This window comes from Pelodiscus sinensis, chromosome 14 (genome assembly GCF_052426305.1).
Source record: "Pelodiscus sinensis isolate ZL-2025 chromosome 14, ASM5242630v1, whole genome shotgun sequence".
Lineage (NCBI taxonomy): Eukaryota > Metazoa > Chordata > Testudines > Trionychidae > Pelodiscus > Pelodiscus sinensis.
Window position 1 is genome coordinate 8825569 of NC_143065.1, and position 15509 is coordinate 8841077.

General features: G+C 46.2%; 1 protein-coding gene across 2 annotated transcripts in view; it reads right to left on the minus strand.

The window, feature by feature from the left end:
* Positions 1–14728, minus strand: part of ARIH1 (ariadne RBR E3 ubiquitin protein ligase 1) — a 97607-nt gene extending 82879 nt beyond the window's left edge. For both annotated transcript variants that reach the window (XM_075897555.2, XM_089781924.1), the window contains exon 1: positions 14239–14728. In XM_075897555.2, the coding sequence (XP_075753670.1) occupies positions 14239–14598 (360 nt within the window). In that variant the 5' untranslated portion in view covers positions 14599–14728. The remainder of the gene's footprint in view (positions 1–14238) is intronic.
* Positions 14729–15509: the final 781 nt, after the last annotated feature.

Sequence of the window (15509 nt, forward strand, 5' to 3'; positions counted from 1 at the left end):
AACTAAATCGGGTAAATATTAGTTTTTAAAGTCATCTTTAAATTCCAGATAAGAGCATTTAAAATGCTCAGAAAACAAATTCCAAGAAAATACAAACTATACTGGAATGGAGTTGACATGGGAAATCAAACATTATTGCAAAGTGTGAATGCAAAATGTCTTGGATCAGTTAAGTGCAAAAAATTAAGTTGTGTGGAATAAGAATGCCAAGTGCTGATCAGACAAAACCATTGGCTTCTCAATATTCTCAACCAAAAAACCCCCAGGATAGTTATGTGTTCAATGGCAAACTAATTTTCACATCTGACTACAAGACAGAATGCAAATACTTCAAAAGCAGAGCCAGGCACTTCTTCCCTCCACATAAGCTTGATAGAGGTTTTGGCCGTTTTTAATTCTCGTGTACAACTTGCATTGGTATCCTGGGCCTTGTTCAAACACATCTTTCCTAGTACACTGTATCTACAACAGTGGTCTCCAACCTTTTCACACCCAAGTTCAGTGGTCCCCAACGCGGTGCCCACAGGCACCATGGCGCCCGCCGGGGCATTTGTGCGCACCCGCCAACAACCTGGGCCGGCCCCGCCCCCGCCCCCGGCACGCAGGAGGCGCCGGCCCCAGGCGCCCAACATGCACCGGCACTGGGTGCACAGCGCTCAGGCGGCCCCAACCCCGGGGCATATGCGGGCGCTCGGGCGGCGCCGGTACCGGCCCCAGGCGCGTGGCTCCGGCGGCAGCACCGGCCCCGGGCCCACAACGCAAGGCACTCGGGCGGCCCCAGCCCCGGGGCACATGCCGGCAGCAGCGCCGGGTGCAAGGGCATCCCAGTCCCCTGGTGTGCCCCCGGACGTGCAGCCCCGCCCCTGGGCGCCCGGCACGTGAGTGGCCCCACCCCCTGGGTGCCCGAGAGCCTCTAAAGGTTGGGGACCACTGCCAAGATCACTTTTTAAAATGTCAGAACAAGCCAAGATCTACAGCCCCATCCTTCCCTCAAGACCCCGCCCTCTCAGTTCTTCTCTCCATCACTTGTTATCCCCAGCCCTTATACCCTCTCAGGGTACAGCTACGCTGCCACTTTTTTTCAATTCTTCTGTAGGAGGAGGTTTTTCCAACATCTGGCCTGTCTAGACTGGGCCAAACGTCGGAAAAACCCCTTCTTTCAGAAGCCCCATTATTCCTTGTGGAACGAGGAATACAGGGGTTGCCAAAAGAGCATGTTTGTTCTTCCACTAAAAAAAAGCAGAAGAACAAACGCATCCCTGGATGTGGAAGAGTTTTTCTGGGATGCCTCTGGAATCCCAGGAAAAACTCCCGCAGTCCGCGCTAGTGAGAGTATGGCTACACATACTCCCCCACCCCTCGCAAAGGAGGGAAACCCCGGCACACACCTCCTCCAAGGACTCCTACCCCACACAGCAAGTCCCTAGGGTTTCACAGACATGGGCTGTGGTACTGTGCTGGCAGTTTGGGGGAGGGGGAGCAGCCAGCGCACTTCCTGAAACCCTGGAAGTGACTGACAGCTACCAGACTTCCTTCCACCCCGCAGGAAACTAGCACTACCTCCATTGTCACTGGAGGTAGGTAGTGGGACTTCTTGAGGGTGAGGGAAAAATGGGAGGGCCTCCGAACACCTCGCTATCGACTGGTTGAGCCTTCCCGATTGACCAGTCGATCGCGATCGACAGGTTGGTGGCCACGGATCTGTGCATATTTACAACCAACGAGATGGCAGTTTTCTTGCAAATCCTGATGCTATTGCACAACTCCACTAAAAAATCCTGCAGTAGTCTGTTTGCACACATGCAAAGCCTCTGCATCCTGTTTAAGCTAATCGCACTAGCCACTACGTCACTTTGTCCAGCAGAACAAGAAAAAACTACATTCTACATTAAGAGGCACAATCTTAAATATCACTTATGTATGAAAGTTAACCCATCATCGGTACAAAGGTACAAGTGAAAAGTTACAGAAAAGTTTTCCAGTCTGTTCTAATGTTTCTGATGCCACTTTGTGTCGTCATTTTCACCTACTGAGATGGCTCTTTCATAAAGGAACGGGGAAAAGGAATGTTTTCCAACTAGGAAAGTGACAGAATACAGCAGTTTGGAGGGATTTGAAGATGCAGTGTAGAAATGTAATTTTTAGAGTTAATGGCAAATTCAGTAATTTTTCAGCTGGAACTTCAATACACCCAGAACTAGCGAGTCACCATCTTGTCAAAACTCAGTGCTTCATGTCCCTAAGTTTTGCTCTCTGCATAGCTCTGAGCAAGATGTGAAACATTCGTAAGTCGGACGCACAATGGCTGCCTTATTTCATTGCCATACCATAAACACTAAGTTTACTCTTATGTCCTATAAGAACGGGAAATTCATACACGATTAAAAACACCTTCAGTTGTAGCAAGGTAAGGTGACATACAGAAGAACATCTATTGCTTCAAGTTAAGAGTAAAATGAAAACTACACAGCGTCAATTGTAATTGTGCAGTGACACTGAGCCATTCATTTAGCTATGTGCTATAGCTTGGGCATGTTAAGTTCTTTCATTTCATCTGGTGAGAACTAGAAGTAGAGCCCTAATTCATTTGAATGCCCTAACTATATATTAACTAAGTATGTTTCACCTATGCTTTTCATTTAAGTTGTGATATGTGATGGTCATGGAGGTGAACACGTAACAGGAGCTAGGTTTTCAAGTACAGTAAAACTCCAATTGTCCGGCATTTAGTAGTCCAGCACTCCCGATAGTCCGGCACCAACTGGAACCTGGAAGTACTCCGGCCAGCTGGACCATTGGAGCTGCTGTGAGCCGCATGGGCGCTCACGGCTGGGAAAAGGAAGGGGAGAAGAGGGGAAGAGAATTATACCCCTGTGACGGGTCTGCTGGGACCCGCACTGCATCTGGCTGGGGGGCGGGCAGGGAATGGCATGACAAGGGGTGAACCCTCCGACGTTTTGCCGCCACCGCGAGTTTCCAGGAAGGGAGCAGGCTCCCCAACCCCAGACTGCAGTAGTGATCACCAAGCAGGGGGGTGAGGGGCGGCGCTGCGGGACCAACCCGGCAGCACCCCACCTGCTCTGCTCCGCCGCTTCCCCAAGTCTGCTGCTGCTGAAACTGATGAGCGGCGGATTTGGGGAAGCGGTGGAGCAGAGCAGCTGGGGTGCTGCCGGGTTGGTCCAGCAGCGCCACCCCTCACCCGCCTGCTCGGCGATAACTACCGCAGTCTGGAGGGTGCGGAGCCCGCTCCCTTCCTGAAGACTCTCGGCAGCAGCACAGGGCTTCCTCCGCCTCCCTGCAAAATGGCAGAAAGTTGGCCCCTCATTGTGCCATTCCCCGCCCACCCCTCGGACACAGTGCGAGTCCCAGCAGACCTGTCACAGCCCCCCACCGGAGTACCTCCCGATACTCTGGCATATCCGATAATCTGGTACCACCTAGGTCCCAAAGGTGCCGGATTATCTAAAGTCTACTGTACCATGACAGCACTTCCACTAGGGATGTAAAAAAACTTCTAAAAACATTAACCATGTAACCAATTCAAATTTTGATTGGTTACACAGTTAAGTGAGTTCCACAGGACAGAGGGGAGTTTAACCGTGGAACTTGTGTCACCCTCCTCAGTGCAGTCCTGGGCTTCTCAAGTGAAAGCTGCCAATCCCACTGATGGATGGTGATTTTGGCAAGAAGATGCTAAGAGCAAGAACGAGACCAGCAAATTCGAGTTTTTTTAAATACATGACCAGAGCTGGAATATAACACACTGCTAAATATAGAAATCTAAGGCATTAGCCTAATATATGCCACTTAGCTGAGAAGCTCAGGTTAATTTTTTCACAAGATGACAAAGTGATGTCACTCTGCATCCCACCTGCCTTCTCCCCTCTCCCAGGTGGCCAGGGGGAGGAAGCCAGGTCTCAAGTGCTGCAACCTCAGCCTGGCTCAATCCGCCAGTCACTGGCAGGAGAGAGCCAGGCCTGCCAAGACAGGAAGGGGAACGGAGGGGAGCCAGGGCTGAAGGGGGTGTAGTCAGGGCTGTCCTGCCCGGCGGGGAAGGGGGAAGACCCATGGCTGCCTACCCCCAGAGAGTGGGGGGTTGACGAGCATAGCAAGCAGGGGGTGCAGCACCCTAGTAAATGTACACAGATACAGTGGACTTACATAGCCCACTAAAGAAAATAATTCAAAATATATAGAGAATCACAGGACCAGAGGGGACCACCAGGGTCATCTAGTATAACCCCCTGCCAAAAGGCAGGCTCTACCGTGTCTAAACCATCATATAAAAATTGATCTCTAATGCCAAAGTACCACTATTTTAAAACTTCTGAAATTAACTGATAGGTCAGCCAATTAACCAATTGGAACAAACAAGTACCATGTAATAATTTTTAAAAGCTGTGCAGTAATAACTCAAAGGAGCTCTTAACGGAGAGCTTTGTTAGAATTTTCATTGTACTGCTCCTGGGAAACACAATGCATTCCTGTTATAATGAAACACCTTATAAACACCATATGACAGAAGAATGAAGTTTAATAAAGCATTCCTTCTACTATCACAATGCCTAGGGCCCTAAACAGTATTTTATTATCAACTAAGTACTCTCTGAGAAGACAGACACCAAGGCGTCACAATTTACCTCATACAGGCTACTAGGCCAGATCAAAACACAATGCATATTAGGTTTAAATAGGTCTTTTTCTTACAATAGACTGTTACTCTGAATGCTAGCATCAGGCAGTTTGGAGTATGTAATAGTGTCAAGATTCCATCTATGACATTAGGTAAGATTTTTAATACAAGCCACTTGGCATCAGCATTTTCTGCAAACACTGGCACATCAATCCTATCATGGGCTACATATTTGATTATGTTGCCAGCAATGCTGAGTCCAGTCAACACTGAGAACATTTCATAAATCCCATGGCCAGAAATCAGTACATTCTGTGCTAACCAGAACATCTAAGGAAATCCATTGTTTAAGTTTAATAGTACCACTTTTTCCGAGCGACAATAGGTTCACACTTGCTATAAAAGAGTTCTATTTAACAGCCAGAGAGAATTCTGGGGAATTTCCACATGCCTATTTGTGCCGTACTCTTGAAAACACGGTTCCACAATATTTCAACAAACACTGCATTGTAACTTAGGAGTGTCCTGGATATTCTGTGCGTCTGTGTCAAGGTTTTTATTTGGTAGGGGTCTGACTCTCCCCCCACAGACATTAACAAGACTTGCTAATGTCAATGGAAGCAGGACTAGGCCCTAACTTAGGTACCAATTTTCAACATTACAAGTGCTCAAATACATTACATTTCATCTGTTCAGCTAGTGAGAATGGTTAAATTTAGGCTACCATGGTGGTTTTCCAGTAGGCCTGGATCCTGCAGTGCTGAGCTTTCCATCTCAATCCAGCAAAGCACTTAAGCACAGGCTGAAAACTAAGCACATTCTTTGCCAAATTAGGGCCAGAATTCTCAGCATCTCACAGGATAGAGCACCAAACTACAAGTTATGCAATTATGAAATCCTGTAAGAGAAACTTTTGGGAGTCTGATATGTCAGTGCATTCTTCTTGAGTCTTGAGCAGTATTTTTGCCATGTCAGCCACCCTAGATTTTTAGCCAAGTATTTATAATATGTTTACCAGTTCCAAGAAAGCAAAAGACTAGCTGTTCTACTGGTAACAGCAGTGCTGATATAATTCAAAAGATCAAGTAAAGCCTGTTAACCAGAATGAGAAAAAGACTGAAGTCAAACCAAGCCTTTTGCTTAAAATGAAACAAGGAGAAAACTAAAACGAACAAGACTAATCATCCACATCACCGTTCTACTGAGACTTCAAAGTAGAAATATGGATCAAAAGACTGAAGCTTAATTTTCTACAAGTGTGTTATTCATATAAAATGTGAATGCAAATAAATGTAGTCAAGATAGAAGTATGACAGGATACAGAAAAGCCTCAGTGATAACACAGGGTACATCTCTACTACCGGTGGAACAACACTGTGGCAGTCAATTCCATTGGAGCTCATTTCCACTAAATCAACCACCGAATTAGGGATGTAACAGCAACAGCATAGTCAATTTAGCTTATCAGTTAACGCTACAGACTACATGCATCCACCCCGCTCCCCCAAGGTACAATTTTTTAAGCAGGCTGGACAGGCTGCCTGGCTCAGTTCTGGCTCACACCCAGTCAAGAAGCTCAGATTTCCCTCCTCAGACAGGGGCTGCTGCCACCCCATGCTGCTGCCTCTGTATCAGAGACAGCAGCATAGGGCAACAGGCAGTCAGTCTGTAAGGGGAGCTGGTTTTTAAATTGGCTTCCCTTGCAGATCAGCTCCCTCCTGGCACCCCATACTGCTGCTTCTGATACAGAGGCTGCAGCACAGAGTGGCAGGGGGCTCCTGAAACTGGAGCCAGAGTGCACTGGCTGCCAGCCCTACCCCCAGGGTCTATGGAATAGTTGACTAACCGATAAGAATTCATGAGGTTAATCAACTATTCAATTAACAGATATTTAACATCCCTATACCGAATGCACTCCCATTGACTACAGTACTCCACCACAACTAAGTACAGCAAAGTTTCCTCCCATCAACTTAGTATGGTGTGGATATAAAGCCAACAGGCAAAACCCAACCTGGGACCTCTGGAGCTTTGTGCATGAGCTTCTACAGCTTGAGCTAAACGTCAGCTGGCTCTCAGATAAGGCTGGAGAGTAAACTCATTCTCTGTCAGTGATCAAAGTGCTATTACATGGGACAGTGCACCCAGAAGGTGCATGGGTTACACAGACACCACATAAAGATGACCTCAAGTATGTTGACTCCAGCTATGTTATTCGCATATTGGAGTTGTGTAACAGGACAACTTTACCCGCATCATGTAGACCTGCCCATGGTTAGTCAAAAGTTTCAGAGGGGTAGCCAAGTTTGTTTTTCCTGTTACAGACTAACTACGAATAGTCTGGTAGCACTTTAAAGACTAATAAAACATGAATATGGTATCATAAGCTTTTGTGGGGCACAACCCACTTTTTCCGATGTCAGGAGTGTTCTTCAGATAACCAACACTCCGGTCTTCTAGAGAAGTAGATTGTGCCCATGGAAGCTCATGATACCATCTCCATGTTCTGTTAGTCTTTAAAGTGCTACCAGACTATTTGTTGAAGTTTTTCATAGTTAGGATTATGTCTGAATGATTGACTATTAATAAAAAATTGACAGGAGAAATTCTTGGCAAGACAATCACTTGTATTGAAGTGCCCTTTTTAAGGAAGAAAGCCTCTCTTGTTAGTGGGTCAAGTCTCAGACATCTCCCAGCTTATGTTTGCTCAGTTAAAAATCAATCCAGTAAATAACTCTGCAAAAACACTGGGGAAAATATGTAAGAAATCTGCACACTCATTTTGAAGATCAAAACGCAAAGTGGTTTGCAAAGTGGTGCTGCGCTGTACACAATCAGATTCCAAGATAACAGATAACATTCTGACCTATGGTTTAAAGACTAGTTAGCTGAAAAATTCCAGACAGACAGCATGAGTTTAAGTGGCTTATCACATCTCTTCCCCTTGTATTAGCTGAATCCCACAATAGCCCTTCCTCAAAAGAAGAGTGAGTTCTTAATCAGATATTAGCAACATAAACACTGAGCACTCTACATAGCAAACATTACCAAGCATCTGCAATCCTTCTTATGTCCCTGGAAGCATGCAAATGCAATCCCTGGGAGGTATTCAGCAGTTTAAGAGTTATCAGGTACTGTTACAGCTGCATCAGACTAGTGGTTTAAAAAACAAAAAAAAAAGATGCACCTAGTTCTGGAAGCTGCCACTGTCAGATTAAAAGGTTACCAAGACTTTACAGATCACTTCGTCACCGAACACCGAGCCGAGAATTTATATCACTTAAGATAATCATCTCCACAATCACTCTGGAACTGTATGCTCATCCCTGATGGGGAAAGGCAGGAAACTACACCATGTTTCCATCCATTGTAGAGCACTGAGCATCAGAAAAAAATGGCATTATCAGTCAGCATTTCAACAGCATGACAAATTCTATCACCGTTAGGGATGTAAACTCCAGATTAATGAGTTAACCAGTAAAATGTTAGGTTAACTAATTAAGCAGGATTTCAGGTGGACGACTGCTTCAGTTGGGCTAGAACAGTGGCAGGCCGCAGGCAGCTCCCAGGAAACTGGTTAACCATTACTCAGTAAACATCCTACAGTAAGGGTGATGTTTACCGGTTACCTGGGCACATCCCTAATGACCATGGAATTTGCAATTAAGTTTTCACAGACTCAAATGTCAAAAGGAACCATTGTGATCATCCATTCTGACTTTCATCTAACAGGGCAGGGAATTTCTCAAATTAGTTCCCAGAGCATCTTTCAGAAAAACATCCAACTCACATGTAAACATGGTCACTGATGGAGAATCCATCGTGATCCTTCGTAAACTGGCCCCTGGAAAATTACCCTTAAATTATGTAATTCGCTTCCTAATGCCAGCTCTCAGCCATTACATCACGCTAGACCTTTCTCTGCTAGATAGAAAAGCCCATTATAAAATATTTGTTCCTCGTAGAGGTATTTATAGACTAACCAAGTCACCCTTAGTTAAGCTAACCTGACTGACTAAATGACTGGAAGACATGCCTTATAGCAATAGAGTCAAGGAGCTCATCATGACAGCTCCTTTCTGAACCCTCTCCCATTTATCAACTTCCTTCACGAATCACAGGCACCTGTCCTGGGCGCAGCATCCCAGCAGCAGTCGCACCAGTGCCCAATACAGAAGTAAAATGATCTCCCCAGTCCTACTCTAGAGTCTCTTCTTTTTGCATGCAAGGATTGCTGTAACCCTCTGGGCCACAGCATCATATTGGGATCTCATGTTCAGCTGATTACACACTACCCCTCCCACTCAATCATTTTCAGGGTCACTGCTTCCCAGGACAGATTTGTCATTGCATAAATATGGCCTACCTCCTTCCTTCCTGGAGGTCTACATTTACTTTCAGCAACATTAAAACACTTGCCTTGCACTCAGTTTACCAAGCAATCCAAATAGCTCTCAGTGAACAGTCCTCATGGAGGTTTACCACTCCACCCATTGAGTCACCTGCATATTTTTATCAGCAATGATTCTGTGTTTTCAAATAAAAATGTTAAACAGAACAAAGCCAAAAACAGATGCCCACTAAAAACACACCGACTCAATGATAATTCCTCATTTACAATTACATTGAGACCTATCAGTCAGTTTGCTCTATTTGTGGCCTACAATTTTATTCCAATTAAGTTAAAATTTCTACTGTGTATCTTCTACAGCTTTTGGAGGCAGGCCAGTCAGGGAAGATAAATTTACTTCAGTCTTATTCACACAGCAAAGAAAATTAATGCTAGTAGGTAACAAGCTGTTCTCTTGCAAATGTTTTAGCATGGCCAAAGACCCACTGAACCTGCAAGCACATGGAATATATTACACTAGCAAGATCCTGTGTTCCATCCATGTGTAGCTGCAATAGTTTTAATTAGTGTTTTTCCTTTCCTGAAACTAAGTTTGCTCAGTCAAAAAAATTCAGCAAGGTTGGTCTAACATTTGCAAATGGATTCTGATTAGAGAGGTTAGTGTATAGCTGGTTAAGCAATTAACCAACAAGCCAAAGTTTATCGGTTAATGCAAAGGATAACATACAACTCCCCCTTTTGCTGCCTCTGTATCAGAGGCAGCAGCGAGGGGGCGGGGGCAGCAGGCAGGACTGCAGAGCAGCCTTTGTCCATGAGGAACTTGGGCCTCCTGCAGACAGGGGCAGCTGTCACCTCCCCTCCAAGACAGGCTCTGCCTGCCATCCCGCACTGCTGTCTCTGATACAGAAGCAGCAGCATGGATTGGCAGGGGCTCCCTGGGAGCAGGGAGTACACTGGCTGCTGGGAAATATTTTAGTAACCGCTAAAAGTTGTTGGGGCTACACAGTTACTAAAATACAGGATATCTAACATCCCTAATTTTGATCAGAGTCCAGTGCATTCACTAACTGACAGAACTGACAGACAATTCTAAAAAAATTCCCAGATATTGGGCAACTCTACATCAAAAATCTCACTAATATGCTATGAATTATTATGCATTATAAAACAATTATAAACATGATGTAATCTACCGCTTGACACTGCACACTAGTAATGTTAATGCTTATTCAGGTATTCTCTAACATCCCTACCACACACTATCAGTAAAGTTCTCTTATAGCATCCAGTGTGAGAGAAACCAAAACATTTACTACTACACAGAAGTGGAACAGCAATCACAGATGTGCCGCAGAATCTGGGCCAATATTACTATGCAACTCTGAACAAGGTTTACTGAACCTGAAATAGCAGCAACAATCTTGATTGAATGCCACAGACAACACAGACTAGAATCCTGGGAACAGTAACGGGTGGAGACGAGCAATCACTGGAAGAATCGTTTAAAAAACCTGGCTATCTTTAAGTAGCAAGTTGATCCATCAATGGATTTTAAACCCATTCGCATTCCAATCAGCAAGTGATGATTTTATACCCTCTTCTGATATACTCTAGCACGTAAGTTGATTTTAAATCAAAAGTTTACTTATTACTATTCCAGCCTAAGCACGGAAACTGATTTTCTAAACTCATGTGTGCAAACTTAGGACTAATTCAGAGCCATAAACATAGCAAAGCTTTTTATTGCTTATATATCAAAAAAAGATCCTACAAGTTGTTCTGGGCTGGCAGACTATGAGGCATGTGTGAAGCCCCAATAAAATTAATGCTCTCTGCTATTATATGCTTAGTCTAAGGTCTATTTTAGGGAAGTTCTATAGACTAGATGACCACAATGGTCCTTCAGGCTTGGGAAACTGCATCAGGGTCTCTTGCATGTAGAGAGCGATGGGCTGGAGGCTCTGTCTTGGATTTTTTTGTGTGTTTTTTACTTGAATATAACTCCTGTCCTGTGCATGTATAGTGATAGATACACAAAAGACCACACTTTGACTTAGAAATGTAATGAATGAGGCAGAGAAGCTGCTGAGTGATTCACATTCAATTCTAGAAGAGTTCAATTTTTCAATCTAGCTCTCAATGGCCCTACTTCTTTAGCTCTTTACATACACACTTGGTACAGATGGCTGACAGCTCAGGAACAAATCAGGACTGATTTATATCACTTTAATTTAAATAACAAATTTTAACAATTGAAATAATCAAGCAGGAAACCTTACTTACATCTCCGATTTTAATTGTGTTTTTCTACTTTATTTTCCTAAAGAAATGTTGAGTCTCTGATTGGTACACCTTCTAAAACACGTGATTTGTAACTAAATATAGCCCTTACACTAAATTTAGTACTTTTTACTAAACCAGAAAATACAGTCTGTCTAGGCACATGTAAGCAATTGTATAAAGCTTTACATTTATTCCCATTCTTAATTTTTGCATATCTTATAATAGAAAATGGTGAATGACATTAACTTTGTTAACAAATTAACTTTTGTACTTATGATTGGTTAATAATGCCTCTGAATTCCAAGTGTCATTCAATTATTAAAATGTTCAAGTAGTATTTTAAAAAAAATTTAGTTAAAATAAAACTACCTTAGATGTGCTGCATACATAAGAAACAAAAGTGTCTAAACAGACTCTGCATTTAAAACAGATTTAAATTACAGAAGCGTTGTATTGTTAGGGTATTTACTCATGGATATCGGACAACTTCCTTCAAGATCTCAGATCTAGCAGATCTCTTCCTCACACCTCGCTTTTTTCAGCTCCCAATCAGATTCTCAGTTTCAAATAAATAGCCATTAACCGGAACTAGTTGAGTAAATTAAATGAGGAAAATGCAGAAGAGGTTTCTACCATCAATAGGTGATTTAGTACAGCAACAAACTCTTGTTCCAGGGGCTTAGCAGTGATTTCCCCAGCAGTTCAGCAGTCTGGCTTTCTTTCAAACTTCAGCAGCAGAGAAGTACGGCTTGATTTTTAAATTTAAATGGACAAACTTACTTGTATTCTCAGTTTCAAATGTTAACAGTTTACACACACAAAAAATCCATTCTCATCAATTGTAACCAGCACTAGGGATGTTAGAGTTTAACCGATTAGACTGTTAACCAATAGGCTGATGCTTATTGGTTAAATTCTGCCAGCAGCTGGCTTCCAGGGAGCCAACTGCAAAGCCTACAGTGAAACCTCTTCCCCAGAGTGGAGCCCCCCCCCCCCCCATAGCCAGGCCCCCAGGGAAGCAGCAGCCAAGTCTCCTCCCCAAGAGTGGGGTCTGCAGGGGCTGGTGGTCCCGCTCCCAGGAAGACTTCACAGTATAAAGCTTAAATAGAGCCCACAGTGCATGTAACCACTAAGATATTTAGCAATTACACGGTTACCTTTTTAACCGACTTTTTACATCCCTAATCAGCGCTAAAATAGCAGAGATGCTACAGGCAAGGATTTAGCTTTCTGCAAGCACATTTGTACAAAAAGCAGTGTGCCTAGCTTCATTTTCTCTGGTTCTAGCACCTAGATAGAATGTTATCAATTCATGGTCAGTGCTGTTCACCCACAAAGCTTTATCTACACAACTTATAATTAAACAGAAAGACTAAAGGAAAAATAGAAATTATAGTCAAAATAACTCCCTGATTTCCAACACACAATAAATAGCCTTGCTCTTAACCCGAACATGGGCCTTTGTAGGCTTGTGTAAAGCAAATGCATGCCACTGCTGTGAAGCAGTCAAGAAGCTGGTTCAGCTGCAACAAATGCATCAAAAGATTTAGTAATGAGTCAGCCCTACAAAAATACTGTCATATTGTCTGAAGGCAGTAGATGAAGCAGCCCTTTCAATTAAGGGAAGGAATATTAATAGTCACCAGAACTCGTACCATTTACTAATTTGTAATCCAAATTTTGGGCACTGTGAATGCATCCAGCCCTGCTAGAGTACTAGAGGGGGCTAGTCTGGTTCAAGTTGCCTGTGTTTTAACTTTAATTTTACATTAGTGACACAGCCATCTCTATGGTAAAATACCATGCTGTAAATGCCCTAATAATGCAGCATAGTACAGAGCCAACATAAGCGTGACAGTGTAAGTTACCTTTGTATCAAAATGCCAACATATACTGAGACAACCTTCTAGGTTTTCAGTTGTTGAAAGTTCTGATATAAGAGATTTTTTTTACACAAGAGATGTGTTTCAGTAGACACTTTAATACATATACCACTAAGTTAATTCTTTAGTTTCCTATAGCTGGGCACCCAGAAAAAATAATCATCATATTCATGTATTAACTACATAAGTTTCTAAATAGACTCAGGAATAATTGAGGGTGACAAATCTGGACATAAGAAAATAATTCTGTTGCATATTAAGCATCTCCCCATTTTACTGTATAATTTGACTAGTGACTCAATCAGAAAAAACACCTCACATCTTGCAATGGTAACCAAAACGTACACAAAACATATGCATTCTGGTCTACAAACCAAGTTCTTTGGATGGATCAATAAAAGGCTTAAAGGCATTTTTCCCCCCAGTTCTACTACATGCCCATTAAACTGCTTTCAGGTTCCTGAAGTCCAACAGTTAATTGACCAGAGATTGTGTGTGTGTGTTTGTTTTTAAGAGACAGTTACAGGGCTGAACAAGACTCACCCAGATAAAGTAGTTATAACAAAAGAAAAGATCCCAATGCACAAACGTGCAGGAGTCCACACATTTGAGGAAACCTTTTATTTTGTAACTTTAAAGTTAGCTGAGAGAGTCATAGTCATTCCTCTCTGCACATGTGCTACCACCCGCCTGGCAATGAGACCACAGAGATAAACAGCATGTCATGCTTACTCAAATGGTCCATGGAAGTCAGAAGATGGCAGACCCAACTACTTAGCCAATACGTGACCGGGACACCCGGGGGGGAGGATGTGTTCACCCCCGGATTAAGACGCTGCGAGCAACAAGTGTCCCGCCGTCCCGCGCGGAGCGGGGGCTGCAGGCAGCCGGGGCTGAGGCCTGGCACGAGCCCACCCGGGATGGGTTGAGCCCCACTCTGCCGGGGGGCGCCGGGAGCGGGATGAGGGGCCGGCAGGGGGTTCCCCAGGGCGGGGGTCCCGCCGCGAGTGGGATTCGCCCCCGTGCGGCCGGGGGGGGGGTGCCTCCTCCGCCCGCCCCGCCCGCCCGCCGCGCGGCCCGGCCCGCACCTGGATGACCTCGTTGACCTCGCGGATGCACTCCACCATGTGCTGCAGGATCTGCTCGGCCGTCAGCACCTCGTAGCGGTAGTCCTCCTCCTGCTCGTGGCCGCCGCCGGGGCCCGGCCCGCCGCCCAGCCCGCTGCCGCCGCCGGGGCCCAGCCCGCCCGTCTCCCCGCACAGCAGCCCGTCGCGCTCGCCGCCCACGCCCAGCCCGGGCTCCACCAGCTCCACCTCGCCCAGGTCCAGCGTGTCGTCGTCGGGCTCGTCCTCCTCCTCGTCGTCCTCCTCGTCCTCCTCGGCGCCGCTGTCCTCGCTGCACTCCTCGTCCTCGTCGAACTCGTAGTTGTAGCCCTCGTCCGAGTCCATGGCGAGCCCGGCCCGGCGCGGCCCGCGGCTGCCCGCGCCGCCCTGCTCCCGCTCCCGCGCCGCGGCCTGCGCTGCCTCGGCCCGCGGGACGCCACCACCCAGCGCCGCCGCCGCTGAGCCAACAAAGGGACGCGGCGGGCCCGCTCCGTCACCGCGCGCCGCCGCCGCCGCGCGCACGCACGCACGGCGGGCCGCCGCCGCCGAGCGCGGCGTGGCGTGGCCTGGCGTGGCGTCGCGTCGCGGCCGCCATCGGGAGTGGGGCGGGCCGGCCGGCGGCCGCCCGCCTTTCGCTTCCGGGTCTCGCCATCTTGAGCGTGGCGGAAGCTCCCCGCGCTTCCTCCCGCTACCCGCGGCCATCTTGGAGGTGGCGAGGCCCCGCGCTGTCTCCGCCATGTTGAGCGTGGCAGCGCTTGTCTCCCCCTTCCCCCAATGCTCCACGGCTTCCAGGCCGGCCCCGGTGGTCGCTAAGCAACGAGGGCTCCATTGGGCACCGGAGGAGGACTGGCCCAGGGACCGCCTGCAGAGCTGGGCGCCCCATGGCCAGACAGGGGAAGGGCTGTGAGACGGGTGTGGAGAAAGCCAACCCAGGAGAGGGGTTAATTCCTTCCCCGCACTGGAACTAGGGGGCACCACGTGCAATTAAGGGGCAGCAGGGTTGAAAGAAGCAAAAGGAAATACTTCTTGGCACAACTCACAGTCAACCTGTGGAACTCCCTGCCAGAGGATGTGGTGAAGGTCCAGACTATAACAGGGTTTGGAAAAGAGCTAGATACATCCACAGAGGTTGGGTCCATCAGTGGCTATGAGCAGGGATGGTGTCCCTAGCCCTTGTGTGTTGGGGATGGGTCACCTGGTGATTGCCTGTTCTGTTTGTTCCCGCTGGGGCACTTGGCCCCTGTCAGAAGACAGGA